We start from the raw sequence: 15,218 nt of genomic DNA, 5'->3' as shown, positions 1-15,218 counted from the left end.
GGCTGCTTTATCTTGCTAACAGTTCTAATGATTAATGAGTCATAAGTCTGTATCATCACTGTACCAGGATGTTATTTCTTTAGACTTAAGTGACAACTTCATTATATGTACGATAGTTTTATGGGTTTAATAATAAATCCAGATACATTCTGGTTGCACGTCTCAAATTTGCTTAGCCAAAAGTAGTTTGAATACTGTAAAATAGATAATGTCAAACCAATTAAAACACAACATCATTATGATTGATTGCAGGTTAGCATGTTTGGCACACCAATTATCAACATGGCCAAATAAAGACTAAATAAGACGTAGAGGACAGAGAGGATCTTCATGCCAAGATTGTCTAATCTAAGGTCTGTATGTTTCAGAGGACAATGCAGACCCTTGACCCTTGACATCCTACTGTTAAACAGTTAGACCAGTAGAGGTTCAAATGTGATCCAATATAAACAGTTGTCTTGCTCAAAGAGGCACAAATGCAGGTTATTGGTTGTGAAAATATTGTCTCTGGATAAACTTACTGGTACAGTTGTCTCTTTGCTGACATACTTTCCGATCTGGGTCTTCCCATTAATGAAGATACCAACAGGTGGTTCCAACGGCAGGGTTTCAATTTCCAGGTCATCAACATACAGGATAACATCTTGCTCAGTGACCAGTAGCCTAAACTGGTGCCAGTTCTCATCAAATAGTTTCTATTTGACCAAAAAAAGAGGATAAGGAACTATTATGTATATAAAGACAGAGGTGTAGTGGGGGCTATATGCAAGTATACGCCGTATACCCGCTTTTATTTCAGTGGGCTTTGCGTATAGGCCTACTCACTTCTTACATCTTAATCCCCACTGATGCGTATCAAAATATTATAGTATTATAGGCCTATGCTGTATCAATTATGTAGGGTGAATTCAGAAAGAATGGGACATCATATAAACTGGGACAGCTTAATCCTGAACCGTTTATTTATTGGTCAGACAAGAGAAAATCCAAACTATTGTTACTAAGCCCTTGCAGAGAAACCGCATTAACAAAATCACATCACTTAATTTGTGTGACATCATAGAGGGGGGCAGAGCAAGCTTCAAACAGGAAGCTCACACCAGTGAAGCACACAGTAAGATCAGTGACATATCTTTTTTTCTGTTTTGATGTTAAGGTTATAAAACTGACATAAATAATGCACTGTGACAAATTGTGATGTAAATGTGCATTCTATATACTGGTGCATCAAAATACATTTAAAAAAAGTTGCCAATATTATGTTTCAATTTTGTAATTCAGTCATTTTTGTTGATGTCCCGCTTTACCAACCATAGCTAGCTAAATTAGGACAGCATGGAGTAGCTAAAGCAGGACAGTCTTATAGGCTTTGCAATGGAGGAAAGAGATCCAGTCTACATTAGGGAGGGATCCCCTGTACTTAGGTTAGGCAGGGCTCTTGTTCTTATAGATCTATATCCTGGTATTAGTACTGTTATTTGAGTGAATTCAGAAAAAGTGGAACTGTGTGCATTTCACTCTTCTGTAACCTCTTCAGACATCTATCCAACATATTATCCGAACACCAGTGGAGGCTCCTCAGATTAAAAAGGGGAGAATCCTCCTCCTCAGTGAGTTTCATAAAAAATATAAATAGTGAAACATTAAAAAAGTTATGCTTTTTATGTAAAAACTATACTAAATATACTGAACAAAAATATAAACGCAACATGCAACAATTTCAAAGATTTGACTGAGTTACAATTCATATAAGGAAATCAGTGAATTGAAATAAATTCGTTAGCTGCTAATCTATGGATTTCACATGATTGAAAATACAGATATGCATCTGTTGGTCACAGATACCTTAAAAAAGGTAGGGGCATAGATCAGAAAACCAGTCATTGACCATAATTTGCCTCATGGAGCGCGACACATCTCCTTCGCATAGAGTTGATTAGGCTGTTGATTGTGGCCTGTGGAATATTGTCCAATTCCTCTTCAATGGCTGTGCGAAGATGATGGATACTGCCGGGAACTGGAATACACTGTCGTACACATCGATCTAGAGCATCCCAAACGTGCTCAATGGGTGACATGTCTGGTGAGTATGAGGCCTTGGAGGAACTGGGACTTTTTTAACTTCCAGGAATTGTGTACAAATTCTTGCAACATGTGGCTGTGCATTGTCATGCTGAAATATGAGGTGATGGAGGCGGGGTGAATGGTTCGACAACGGGCTTCAGGATCTAGTCACGGTATCTCTGTGCATTCAAATTGCCATCGATAAAATGCAATTGTGTTCATTGTCCGTAGCTTATGCCTGCCCATACCATAACCCCATCGCCACCATGGGGCACTCTGTTCACAACGTTGACATCAGCGAACTGCTCGCCCACAAGGCGCTATACACGTAGTCTGCGGTTGTGAGGCCGGTTGGACGTACTGCCAAATTCTCTAAAACGAATTGGTAGAGAAATTCAAATTCTATTTTCTGGCAACAGCTCTAGCGGTTATCAGTTATGATATGAAGTTTTGGCTTGGAAAAGTTTTTTGACCTGGTCACAGACAGCTGATGTGTTGTGCACTGAAGTCCATAAGCAAATGGAAGATGTGAGAGGAGGAGATCACATAGATGCTAGATGGAATTATACAATGAAAAAATGATCATGCTGATTGTATGTGGCTGTTATGAAAGTGAACTGTGTTCGCGTGTGATCATGGGTGTATTCATTCCGCCGATTATGTTGAAATATGTTTCTAAAATGGAAGCAAACGGAACTAAACATAAACATACATGAATTTGTCCAATAGAAACTGTTGTTTGCAACTTACTAATGATTACACCCTAGATCAGCTAGATGCAGGCAAGAGTGTGCGAGGCGGTATTGAATGTGTCACTGTCTGATTATTCAACATTTTCTCTACACCTGTGCACCAACGCTGTAAACTTTCATCCATATGATTGGTTGTAGCAACCTCATGATGGGTAGTAGCCTAAACCTATTGATGTTACAAAGAGCAGGGTGAATGGAATATGAATGACATTCATCCAATATGCTGAAATATAAATAAGGCTATGCTCATAGAAAAAATCATCGTCCTCCCTCATTTTAAACGGAACCGACCGCCACTGCCAAACACATGATACATTGCTGAAATCCTCAGATGATTGCTAATCACACACAATTGAATTGTCATTGAGGTACAATTAGGCTATAATGGTGTCCCAGTTAATCTAACCTGCTGTCCCAGTCTACCAAATGTGAACTGAAAATATGGTTTTGACTCAGTGTACACAAATGGGTGTGTCATCCCTCCTGTGAACATGATATCAACATTTTGTGAATGTGTGTGTGTGGGTGTATGTGTGTGTGTGTGTGTGTGTGTGGGTGTGTGTGTGTGTGTGTGTGTGTGTGTGTGTGTGTGTGTGTGTGTGTGTGTGTGTGTGTGTGTGTGTGTGTGTGTGTGTGTGTGTGTGTGTGCGTGTGCTTGTGTGTGTGTGTGTGATTAGGAAACATCTTGAGGATTTTGGAACTGTATCATGTGTTGGGCTAATATGTTGGATAGATGTTGAAAGAGGTTACAGAAGATCAAATGCAAAAAATTTCATACTTATTCCTTATTCACCCTAGTACAATAGAGATATTGCACAAAGTAGCCTACACAACTGCAAAGCATGTGAAATAATTCACATTTGCCCCATACACATAGCTAGTTCCAGCAGAATATCAGGCAGCAATACCTCTCAGCTCATATACCTCAAGACACATGGAGCAGTTCACAGAATTTAACGACATTGGTAGCCGGTAATGTAGGAAAGACGTTTCAACTTATAATATCTACCAGTAAATGCTAAGGCAACAATGGGTAAAATTAGGTATGGAAAAAGTTGTCTGAAAGTCTTGGTTGAATCTTTGTTTGATTGAACATTTCTCAAGGCTTTCCCAAAAAATCTTCCCAACCAAATGTTGACGACCAAGTAGGCTTACCTGGCAGAATGATATCAAGATGATTTGTACAAATCTGGAGGGCATTTGTTTTGCAAACTCAATCACTGTAGGCCTACAATGTACAGTACAGAACCACAATAACCGTAAATTCCGGACTATAAGCCGCAACTTTGAACCCCGCGGCTTAAACAATGACGCGGCTAATATATGGATTTTTCCCACTTTCAATTTTTTTTTCTCCAAAAAAACACATTCGGTGACGTGCTCAGTTTTTGGGCGGCAGGAAGCTTTCATTAGACCAATGAAATTGCCGAACGGGTTAAGGTCAAACAACTTTTTTGTTTACTGTTTTGATTAAATTGAGCGCTCTCAAACTTCCCATCATTCTGATTACGGTAGTCATTTTGTCACCCTCATCATGGCAAAGACACGGAGAAATGCATATGATGCAGCTTTCAAGTTGAAGGCGATTGATCTGGCTGTTGGAAAAGGAAATAGAGCTGCTGCACGGGAGCTTGGTCTTAATGAGTCGATGATAAGACATTGCAAACAGCAGCGTGAGGAATTGAATCAGTGCAAAAAGACAACTAAAGCTTACTGCAAATGTTTTATTTTTTGTTACAAGCCGTGTTTCGTTAAAGCCTATTTATTTTTGTTACAAGCTGTGTTTCGTTAAAGCCTATTTATTTTTGTTACAAGCTGTGTTTCGTTAAAGCCTGTGTAAAGTTCATTTGTTTCAATGTACCGGTAGGCACCTGCGGCTTATAGACATGTGCGGCTTATTTATGTTCAAAATAATAAAAAAAAATTAATTCAGTGCGTGCGGCTTATATTCAGGTGCTCTTAATAGTCCAGAAATTACGGTAGCCAAATGGTCTCTTGCTAGGTGCGCATTTGAATTAAAAGACAACTATATTTGTATATATTATTTTTACTAAAAAATAGTCTCCTGATGTGGTTTTAGCATTGTTGTGGACTTAGGATATCCACATGTTTTCTTGTTTTATATTTTATTTTGAGAGTGAAAACCTGAAAAAACTATAGGGAAACTGTGAGTATACCCACTTCTCCAGGTACCACTACACCACTGTACAAAGGTTAACAAGGATTAGGAAAATCTAACAACTTGGCAACTATTGAGAGCAATGGATATTTGAATTATTGTTGTGCAATCACAAAACATTGATAGAAAGAACATTGAAGAAACAAAGAATAAAGAACTTCACATGTAACAAAGACACAGAGCGCAGAAAAGCCTCAGCTTTAGTACTTAAGTTTTCTTTTTTGTTAAAATCACTAAGGTTAGAATTTAAGGAATCCAAGACACTCAGCTCAGGCAGCACGATTCGTGCAAAAATGTACAAAACGTATTTCAGTAGATTTTGTGCGTTTTTGTGTTTTTGTGTGGCTTCATTCTTGAGAAAAGACACACATTTTTGTGCGACTTAATTCGAAGGAAAATACACACTTTTGTGCGACTTCATTCACAGGAAAATACGTTTTTGGGGGGCAAACTTCCAAAGAATCTTTTGAAAGTTATTAGAGCAATGCATAATGGGCAATGGTGTTCTACACTGCCTTTTTTGTGGCCCACATTTATTTCCAGCACTAGTCAAAAGTTTGGACACACCTAGAAAACAGTATTGGCATTAATAAATGAAAAAACAACGCAAGGCTAGTATTATAATATAATTATTTCGGAGACAACCTGGTTGATTAACAATATTGATTAACAATATTGCTTGTTTTTTTTATATACAACACCAGTCAAAGTTTTGGACACACCTACTCATTCAAGGGTTTTTCTTTATTTCTACTATTTTCTACATTGTAGAATAATAGTGACAACATCAAAACTATTAAATAACACATATGGAATCATGTAGTAACCGAAAAAGTGTTAAACAAATCAAAATATATTTGACATTCTTCAAAGTAGCCACCTTTTGCATGATGACAGCTTTGCACACTCTTGGCATTCTCTAGCTTCGTGAGGAATGCTTTTCCAACTGTCTTGAAGGAGTTCCCACATACGCTGAGCACTTGTTGGCTGCTTTACCTTCTCTCTGCAGTCCAACTCATCCATAACCATCTCAACTGAGGTGAGGTCGGGTGATTGTGGAGGCCAGGTCATCTGATGCAGCACTCCATCACTCTCCATCTTGGTCAAATAGCCCTTACACAGCCTGGGGGTGTGTTTTGGGTCATTGCCCTGTTGAAAAACAAATGATATTCCCACTAAGGGCAAACCAGATGGGATGGCGTATTGCTGCAGAATGCTGTGGTAGCCATGCTGGTAAAGTGTGCCTTGAATTCTAAATAAATCACTGACAATGTCACCAGCAAAGCACCCCCACACCATCACACCTCCTCCTCCATGCTTTACGTGTGAACCACACATGCGGAGATCATCCGTTTACCTACTCTGCGTCTCACAAAGACACGGCAGTTGGAACTAAAAATGTCAAATTTGTACTCATCAGACCAAAGGACTGATTTCCACCCGTCTAATGTCCATTGCTCATGTTTCTTGACCCAAGCAAGTCTCTTCTTCTTATTGGTGTCCTTTAGTAGTGGTTTCTTTGCAGCAATTCGACTATGAAGGCCTGATTCCCGCAGTCTCCTCTGAAGAGTTGATGTTGAGATGGGTCTGTTACTTGAACTCAGTGAAGCATTTATTTGGGCTGCAATCTGAGGTGCAATTAACTGTAATGAACTTATCCTCTGCAGTAGAGGTAACTCTTGGTCTTCCTTTCCTGTGGCGGTCTTCATGAGAGCCAGTGAAATGTTCCGGATTGACTGACCATGTCTTAAAGTAATGACGGACTGTCGCTTCTCTTTGCTTATTTGAGCTGTTCTTGCCATAATATGGACTTGGTCTTTCACCAAATAGGGCTATATTCTGTATACCACCCCTGCCATGTCAAAACACATCTGATTGGCTCAAACTCATTAATGAATGGTGATAAATGCTCAATCTGAAGGGTTTCACAGCCCTATAATAATGATACAAGGTATATCACCTTAAAAAGGGTTTATTTAAAATCTATTTTGGTGAATGATGTTGGGAATGTTGGTATTGGAGAGTCTGAAATGAATTAAATACCCTAACCATAAGCTATGTTCAATGTCAGCAGCAATTTTCAATAAGAAATGCTCTGTCTGAAGCCATTCGGCTATGGGTTTCACAGCCCTGTAATAATGATACTAGGTATATCACCTTAAAACATTTTTATTTACAACCTCTGGGGTATAACATGTTGGGCAAAGTGGTATAGGAGAGTCTGACATATAACCCCTAACTTGAGTTCAATCTTCGCCAATGAGAACCAAGATTCTAGGCCGTAGAAAATCCTACATCCATCTCATAAGATCAGAAAAGGATGGATGAACAGTGATTCATATTACTGGTTTGTATCCTAAAAAAAGGATAGTGGTGTTTTGCTGCATAACACACTTACATTATGTGTCTACCCATATGATATGGATCATTGTGAGGTTATTAGATATATAAGCTTCAGTAACGAAAGAACACCATGGTTGTAATAACACTTTAAACAGGTACTTTGTAAATGTGTAGAATGTGTTTGTTTTGGGTCCACACTGGTAAGTTAACTTCTGTAAATTAGACAGTCACAGAGGATTTTCTTCTGAATAACTGGTCAGGGCATTGCACTTTCCACTCAGCTTCAGGCAACTTTGATGTAAAGCTTGATCACACCTGTAGTGACTATTTCTATCCATCACGCCCATTGTTGCTTATCCATTGTTCACAAGATATATCAATGTAATTATACCCAACACTAGCTATATCAATGTAATTACACCCAACACAATGTTGAAAAACATATTGCTTCCCACCACTAGATCACATAACTCGACGTGAGCTGGAAGTGATCCCAACGCTGCCACCAACGTAGCGGAAGAAAGTGATAGCTGCAACAGGGACTCTAACCAGGGCTCATACGTGGCAAATTGAGCCCCAACAGGCTGACTACACCGCTCACGTTGCGTGCATTGCAAAATACATTTAGAAATCTATATTATTCAATTATTGCACCCACACTGATCGCACGCGCCAACGAGTGTCTGCGTTGCCAAGAGCTAAAATAGAAGTCAGTTCTATTTGTGACGCAGATCGCGCTGCAAGTCCTGCCTCTCCCATCTCCTCATTGGTTTATAGAAGCAGGTACCCACGTGCCATCTCTTCATTGGTTATACCCACGTGGGTGACTGAAAGACGAACGAGTTCAGTGGCGGTAATGCACCTAATTTATGGAAGTTGCCAATCGTGATATAAAGTCAAGAGAAGAAAATGCCTAGAAGGAGGAGAGATGACTAGAAACGATTCGGTTGACCGTTTTATGTGTGGATTAATTGTTGGAGTAGAGGACATTGTGCATTTCAAGTAAAATAACAACTCAATGTTTATATCCCAAAACAAATTAGCTAGCAACAGCAATCTAGCTAAATAGGACAAATTAGCTAGGAAGTGCAAGCTAGCTAGCTAAATTGCCATAAATGTTTAATGCTTTTCGACCTGTCCCCAAATTAATGTAATTGGTTCAGAGTTTGTTTTGATATTTTAACCTGCGTGTCGTGATCGCGTTTGGTGTGGGGGGACAAAATAAATGTATGCATGATGGCACACGCACGCAGCCGGTTTGGGTTCCGTGTAATGGCCATTGCCATGAAAGCCTAGTAGTCCTCTGGACACAGGCAGTACGCCTACAATGCTGGCGTATGCCTTGTTACAATAGCCTAAGTATATAACATGAATGACACGACCGTAATAATCACCATGAAACAGCCTTGGAAATGCCATAAGTGTAAGCCAACATAATTCATTATTTTACACTAACCTGTTTAATAAGGATCGGCGTCCTGTCAACAGGACAGTTGTAAGTCATGCAGTGCGTTATGTCAAGATCGCAGATTTTAGAGAAACAACAAATGTCGGTACATTTAAGTGTCTTATGTCGGCTGAAAGCTTAAATTCTTGTTAATATAACTACACTGTCCAATTTACAGTAGCTATTGCTGCGAAAAATGCCATGCTATTGTTTGAGGAGAGCTCCTAAGAACAAACAGTTTTTTCACTGCGATAGGTTTGATAAATTCACCTCTGAAGGTGAAATGTGTAATTACATTCTAAAATCTTGCTCTGATTTATCATCCAAAGGGTCCCAGCGATAACATGAAGTTTTGTTAGATAAAATCCTTTTTCATATCCTAAAAAGGTACATATAGCATGCACGATCGATTTTGTAATTCCACTTATTCAATTTGCAAAGAAAGGAATCTGCGAAAAATGCCATGCTATTGTTTGAGGAGAGCTCCTAAGAACAAACAGTTTTTTCACTGTGATAGGTTTGATAAATTCACCTCTGAAGGTGAAATGTGTAATTACATTCTAAAATCTTGCTCTGATTTATCATCCAAAGGGTCCCAGAGATAACATGAAGTTTTGTTAGATAAAATCCTTTTTCATATCCTAAAAAGGTACATATAGCATGCACGATCGATTTTGTAATTCCACTCATTCAATTTGCAAAGAAAGGAATCTGTGAAAATCTCACCCTAAACGTTGTTTCAACAAGTCAAATCATGATCGTATCTATTCCTCAGAGATTCTAGAAGGTAACAAGACTTCAATATTTCATTAGGGGTGTAGTATATCCTATAGGACACCATATTTGGTCAGAGTGAGACGCCTTCATGGCACGCCGATGACGTGGGCGGCCATTACTTGAACGGCTGTATCTGTATCTTGTCAAATAAGCACCAATTGGGATCTTACAAAGCTAGCTAGATAGCCAATGAGCTGGGCTTTACGGGAGTATCTGAAAACCATGTATTGTTGTTAACACGTTTGTTTTTTTGTATAAATAAATGTGGGACACAAAAAAAGGCAGTGTAGAACATCATTGCCCAAAATGCACTGCTTCAATAACTTTTAAAAGATTGTTCCGAAGTTTGCCCCCCAAAAATGTGTGTATTTTCCTACGAGTTAAGTCGCACAAAAATGTGTGTATTTTCACACGAATTAAGCTACACAAAAACACACAAAAACACACAAAATCTGCTGAAATACTTTTTGTACACATTTGCACAAACTGAGTGTGAGATTGTGTTGGTTTCGGCATGTCAGGAATACATTTTAAAGTAGGCCTCGGCTAGCATATGGCCATTAGGAAAACTTTGTATGATTTCAAATAGTCTGACATGGTGACTGCTCTAGGAAGTTTGGCCATTTGACCATATTCAAACATTATTATTTAAATTCTCTACATTCCATTCTTCTCATGTCTTCAATCCCCCCACCTCCTAATCCTCAGATAGTCATGAACGTTTGTCGTTTTCTTGAAAATGTTTATTTGGAATATAACAGCACCAATGTAGTTTTCTGTCCTGTCATTAGTATAATATCTACTAATAGTAATATCATTAATGTGTGCAATAATAAACCATATCATAGTGATAACTTTTCTATGAGCCCTCTCTGTGTTTTATGGACTTTATGGATTATACATCTGCCTTAGAGATGTTCATGTTGATTACCAGTTCTGATAAGAAATGAATGAATGACTTAGACAGACTATTTTTGTTTCTCTTTTCCTTTTTGACATGTTCATTGAGCCTTGGTAAAGTACTATCATGTCATATGTCTGTTTTGGGGATTTTGAAGCCAATCACTCATGATGTTCACATACCTTGGCAGGTTCTTGTTGGAAGACCACTTTCTGAGTACCACTTGGTGCTACACTGGTTGTGGTGAACATGATATTGCGTTCAAATCCATTTAGTGTGACTGCCATTTGTGGTTTCCCGTCATTGGTCTGTATCCTCCAAAGGTCCCACTCTTCCCTGATCAGAGACCCCTTGTACCTCAGTGTGGACACAAAGACATAGGAGGGAGGCAGGCCATCTGGAAACAAGTTCCTGTGGGCCAAAGATCAAACAATCAGTCAATCACATCACTATAAAACAACCAGAGTGATGTGTACCAGAGAGATATAGTAGACTTAGCAATACAGACATGGCATGATGTTTTAAGCTTACTTTGTGCTTTCACTCAGGTCAACACGAGATGTCACCTGAAAGGCCTTGGCACCATAAAAAGACCCTTGAGTTTTTTTTACTTTTTGGGCCAAATCCAGATAATGTAGAATATCGAAGCCCTTGACATCACCGTTATCGACTGGGATTCTGCTTGGACAAACAGTCTCTGAAATGGAGCGAATGAGAGAGTTTTGAATTAAATGTACAGAAATACAACATGGCAGACTGTGTTTTTTTTGTGTGGCTGGTTGAACACCACAAACACATTTTCATAGAAGCGCCACCATTCTTTGCTCAGGTTGGGCTGTATGTTCATTTAGAGGAAATCCATGGAACGCAATAATTTATTTCATTTGGCCTGGATGCCGAAGTTTAAAAAAATCTAATAAAATACATTGGCATGGGACACTGGACATTTTGCAAATATGCAGTCTGGCTAAAGAACATCCCTCTCATTGGAAAAAAAAACAGAAAGAATTTGACCATTACACCCACACCCTAAACACACATCTTAATTATTAATAGGACTTGTGAAAGCAAAAGTGCCCACTTTAAATATGGTAAACATTATTCCTGCCTTTTTATTATATTTATTATTTAGAACGTTACTCCTCTGACATCGTTTAAGCTAAAAACGCCATTCAAACATTCAAATGTGTAGACTGTCTGGAATATTACGCTATTATACTACTTTGTGATAACATCTATAATTTTAAACTATAAAAGTTTTTGTCCTCATCCACTTAAATAAGATTTTGTCAACATTCTAAAGGTTCCATTCTTAAAAACTCCCTTGACCTCCAAATTGCACATTTCAGCACAATATTGTTTTGAATGTCTGTTTTAGGACTGATGCCCAGCTGAGCATTCTACTCAATGCAGTGTCAGTGCTGATGAAGATGTAGTATAAATTGCATTACCGTGGCTTAGGAACACAATGACATTTCAAAAGGATGCAAGTAATTAGTAGGATAAGCTTTTGTCATCATTGGGATGTCACCAGATTGACTTTAGATGCAGTAAAACTTTAGCTACCTCACTAAGATTGAGGGGAGAGCACCAGAATTTTTGCTAGCTAACATTAGCATTGATAGTTAGCATTAATGCTACCAGCAGCATACCACCCTGCATCCCACTGCTGGCTTGCTTCTGAAGCTAAGCAGGGTTGGTGCTGGTCAGTCCCTGGATGGGAGACCTGATGCTGCTGGAAGTGGTGTTGGAGGGCCAGTAGGAGGCACTCTTTCCTCTGGGCTAAAACATATCCCAATGCCCTAAGATTGAGGACACTGCCCTGTAGAGGGTGCTGTCTTTCAGATGGGATGTTAAATGGGTGTCCTGACTCTCTGAGGTCATTAAAGATCCCATTGCACTTATTGTAAGAGTAGGGGTGTTAACCCTGGTGTCCTGGCTAAATTCCCAACATGGCCATTTAATCATCCCCAGCTTACAATTGGCTCATCTCTCCCCTGAAACTATTCCCCAGGTTGTTGCTGTAAATGAGAATGTGTTCTCAGTCAACTTACCTGGTAAAAAAAAATAGCTATTTCTGACTAACTTTGCTAGCTCATTGCCATTTCTCTACAGTAAACTTGATGACATCATAATGATAGCAAAGTCATTGTATTTCCAGGCCACTATAGTGTAATTTTGATGAAACAGTCATTAGCCCCCGTTCAGAAAGACTGAGCATTACCCATCAGTCAGACATCAATATGCTGCAGCATCTGTAGATCATTGACAGTGGCAACAACGCAACCGAGTGACAGAGGTGCAACCCATAAATTCAGCTTTTGACACAAATCAGCTACTTTGACCACTTTCCCAACAAGTTAGACATAGAACATATAAAATCTTAGTAAATGTCTCTGCTTTTCAAATTTGAAATCTGAACAGAAATATCTTCTTCCAATCAAATGTTACGACTGTTTTAGTAACCACGTCAACTATATTTTCTGTCAACCTGTACAAACAACTGACATTTTGACACATCTTTCAACAAGTTGGGCAGAAACTTGCATGGTATGCAACCTTAGTCTACTTCTCTGCTATTCAAATCCGAACAGACTTATATTCTACCAATCAATAGGTACTGCTGTTTTAGTAACCACATCAACATTTTACATTTACATTTTAGTCAGTTAGCAGATGCTCTTTTCCAGAGCAACTTACAGTAGTCCATTCATCTTAAGATAGCTAGGTGGGACAACCACATATCACAGTCATAGTAAGTATATTTTCCCTCAATAAGGTAGCTATCAGCAAAGTCAGAGCTAGTAAGGGGGAAAAAAGTAAAGTATGAGTGTTAGTTCACGAAAGGCATTTTATATAAAAAATGAAAAAGGGGGTAGCTGCCCTCCCATAGGGATGATAGGGCCAAGAGACCAGAGGTGGCAGAACGGAGTGCTCGGGTTGGGGTGTAGGGTTTGAGCGTAGCATGAAGGTAGGAAGGGGCAGTTCATCTTGCTGCTCCGTAGGCAAGTACCATGGTCTTGTAGTGGATGTGAGCTTCAACTGGAAGACAGTGGAGTGTGCGGAGGAGCAGGGTCACATGGGAGAACTTGGGAAGGTTGACCACCAGGCGGGCTCCAGCATTCTGGATAAGTTGCAAGGGTTTGATGGCACAAGCGGGGAGCCCAGCCAACAGCGAGTTGCAGTAGTGCAGATGGGAGATGACAAGTGCCTGGATGAGTCACTGACTTGATGTTTGCAGAATACAACAGGGTCACGTCAAGGTTCTTTGCACTCTGGGAGGGGGAAACCGTGGAGTTGTCAACCGTGATGGAGAGGTCTTTGAGCAACCAGGCCTTCCCTACAGGTCATCAACTAATTTCATGAAGCTAACTTCCCACTGTTGAATTAACTGCCACAGAACTTACATACATTTCAAATTATAGGTTAGGGAAAAGCGCAATGAATAGTGCCACTTTCTAGGATGTGAATATAAATGAATGTATTTATGGTTGTTTCAAATTTTGTCTTGCCTTCTAATAATTATATAGTCCCAGTCAAAAGTTTGGACACACCTACTCATTCAAGGTTTTTTAGAATAATAGTGAAGACATCAAAACTATGAAATAACACATATGGAATCAAGTAGTAGCTAAAAAAGTGTTAAACAAATAAAAAACTGTATATTTTAGATTTCAGATTCTTCAAAGTAGCCACACTTTGCCTTGATGACAGCTTTGCACACTCTTGGCATTCTCTCAACCAGCTTCATGAGGTAGTCACCTGGAAAACATTTAATTTAACTGGTGTGCCTTCTTAAAAGTTAATTTGTGGAATTTCTTTCCTTCCTATTGCATTTGAGCCAATCAGTTGTGTTATGACAAGGTAGGGGTGGTATACAGAAGATAACCCTATTTGGTAAAAGACCAAGTCCATATTATGGCAAGAACAGCTCAAATGAGCAAAGAGAAATGACAGTCCATCCTTACTTTAAGACATGAAGGTCAGTCAATCCGGGAACATTTAAAGAACTTTGAAAGTTTCTTCAAGTGCTATGATGAAACTGGTTTTCATGAGGACCGCCACAGGAAAGGAAGACCCAGAGTTACCTCTGCTGCAGAGGATAAGTTCATTAGAGTTACCAGCCTCAGAAATTGCAGCCAAAATAAATGCTTCACAGTTCAAGTAACAGACACATCTCAACATCTCTATTTGGTAAAGACGCATCCCTATTTGTAAGACGTAGAGTAGTTGAACGGATGATCTCTGCACGTGTGGTTCCCACCATGAAGCATGGAGGAGGAGGTGTGATCGTGTGGGGGTGCCTTGCTGAGCTCAGTGTTCAACACCATAGTACCCTCAAAGCTCATCACTAAGTTAAGAATCCTGGGACTAAACACCTCCCTCTGCAACTGGATACTGGACTTCCTGATGGGCCGCCCCCAGGTGGTGAGGGTAGGTAGCAACACATCTGCCACGCTGATCCTCAACACTGGAGCTCCCCAGGGGTGCGTGCTAAGTCCCCTCCTGTACCCCCTGTTCACCCACAACTGCATGGCCAGGCATGACTCCAACACAATCATTAAGTTTGCAGACGACACAACAGTGGTAGGCCTGATCACCGACAACGACGAGATAGCCTATAGGGAGGAAGTCAGAGACCTGGCCGGTGGTGGCAGAATAACAACCTATCCCTCAACGTAACCAAGACTAAGGAGATTATAGTGGACTACAGGAAAAGGAGGACCGAGCACGCCCCCATTCTCATCGACAGGG

The 15,218-nt window shown here is 39.7% G+C and overlaps 1 protein-coding gene across 2 annotated transcripts in view; it reads right to left on the bottom strand.

Annotated features, from left to right (window-relative positions):
* Window positions 1-15,218, bottom strand: part of LOC115153429 (collagen alpha-1(XXI) chain-like) — a 70,220-nt gene that overhangs the window by 42,137 nt on the left and 12,865 nt on the right. Inside the window, exons 4-6 of one of the 2 annotated variants that reach the window (XM_029698866.1) lie at window positions 10,995-11,160; window positions 10,646-10,874; window positions 522-695 (exon numbers count right to left, since the gene is read on the bottom strand). In XM_029698866.1, the coding sequence (XP_029554726.1) occupies window positions 522-695; window positions 10,646-10,874; window positions 10,995-11,160 (569 nt within the window). The remainder of the gene's footprint in view (window positions 1-521; window positions 696-10,645; window positions 10,875-10,994; window positions 11,161-15,218) is intronic. The other variant, XM_029698867.1, reaches the window with a different exon arrangement.

This window comes from Salmo trutta, chromosome 18 (genome assembly GCF_901001165.1).
Source record: "Salmo trutta chromosome 18, fSalTru1.1, whole genome shotgun sequence".
NCBI lineage: Eukaryota > Metazoa > Chordata > Actinopteri > Salmoniformes > Salmonidae > Salmo > Salmo trutta.
Note: the sequence above shows the minus strand (reverse complement) of the source record. Positions and strands in the feature narration are given on the sequence as shown.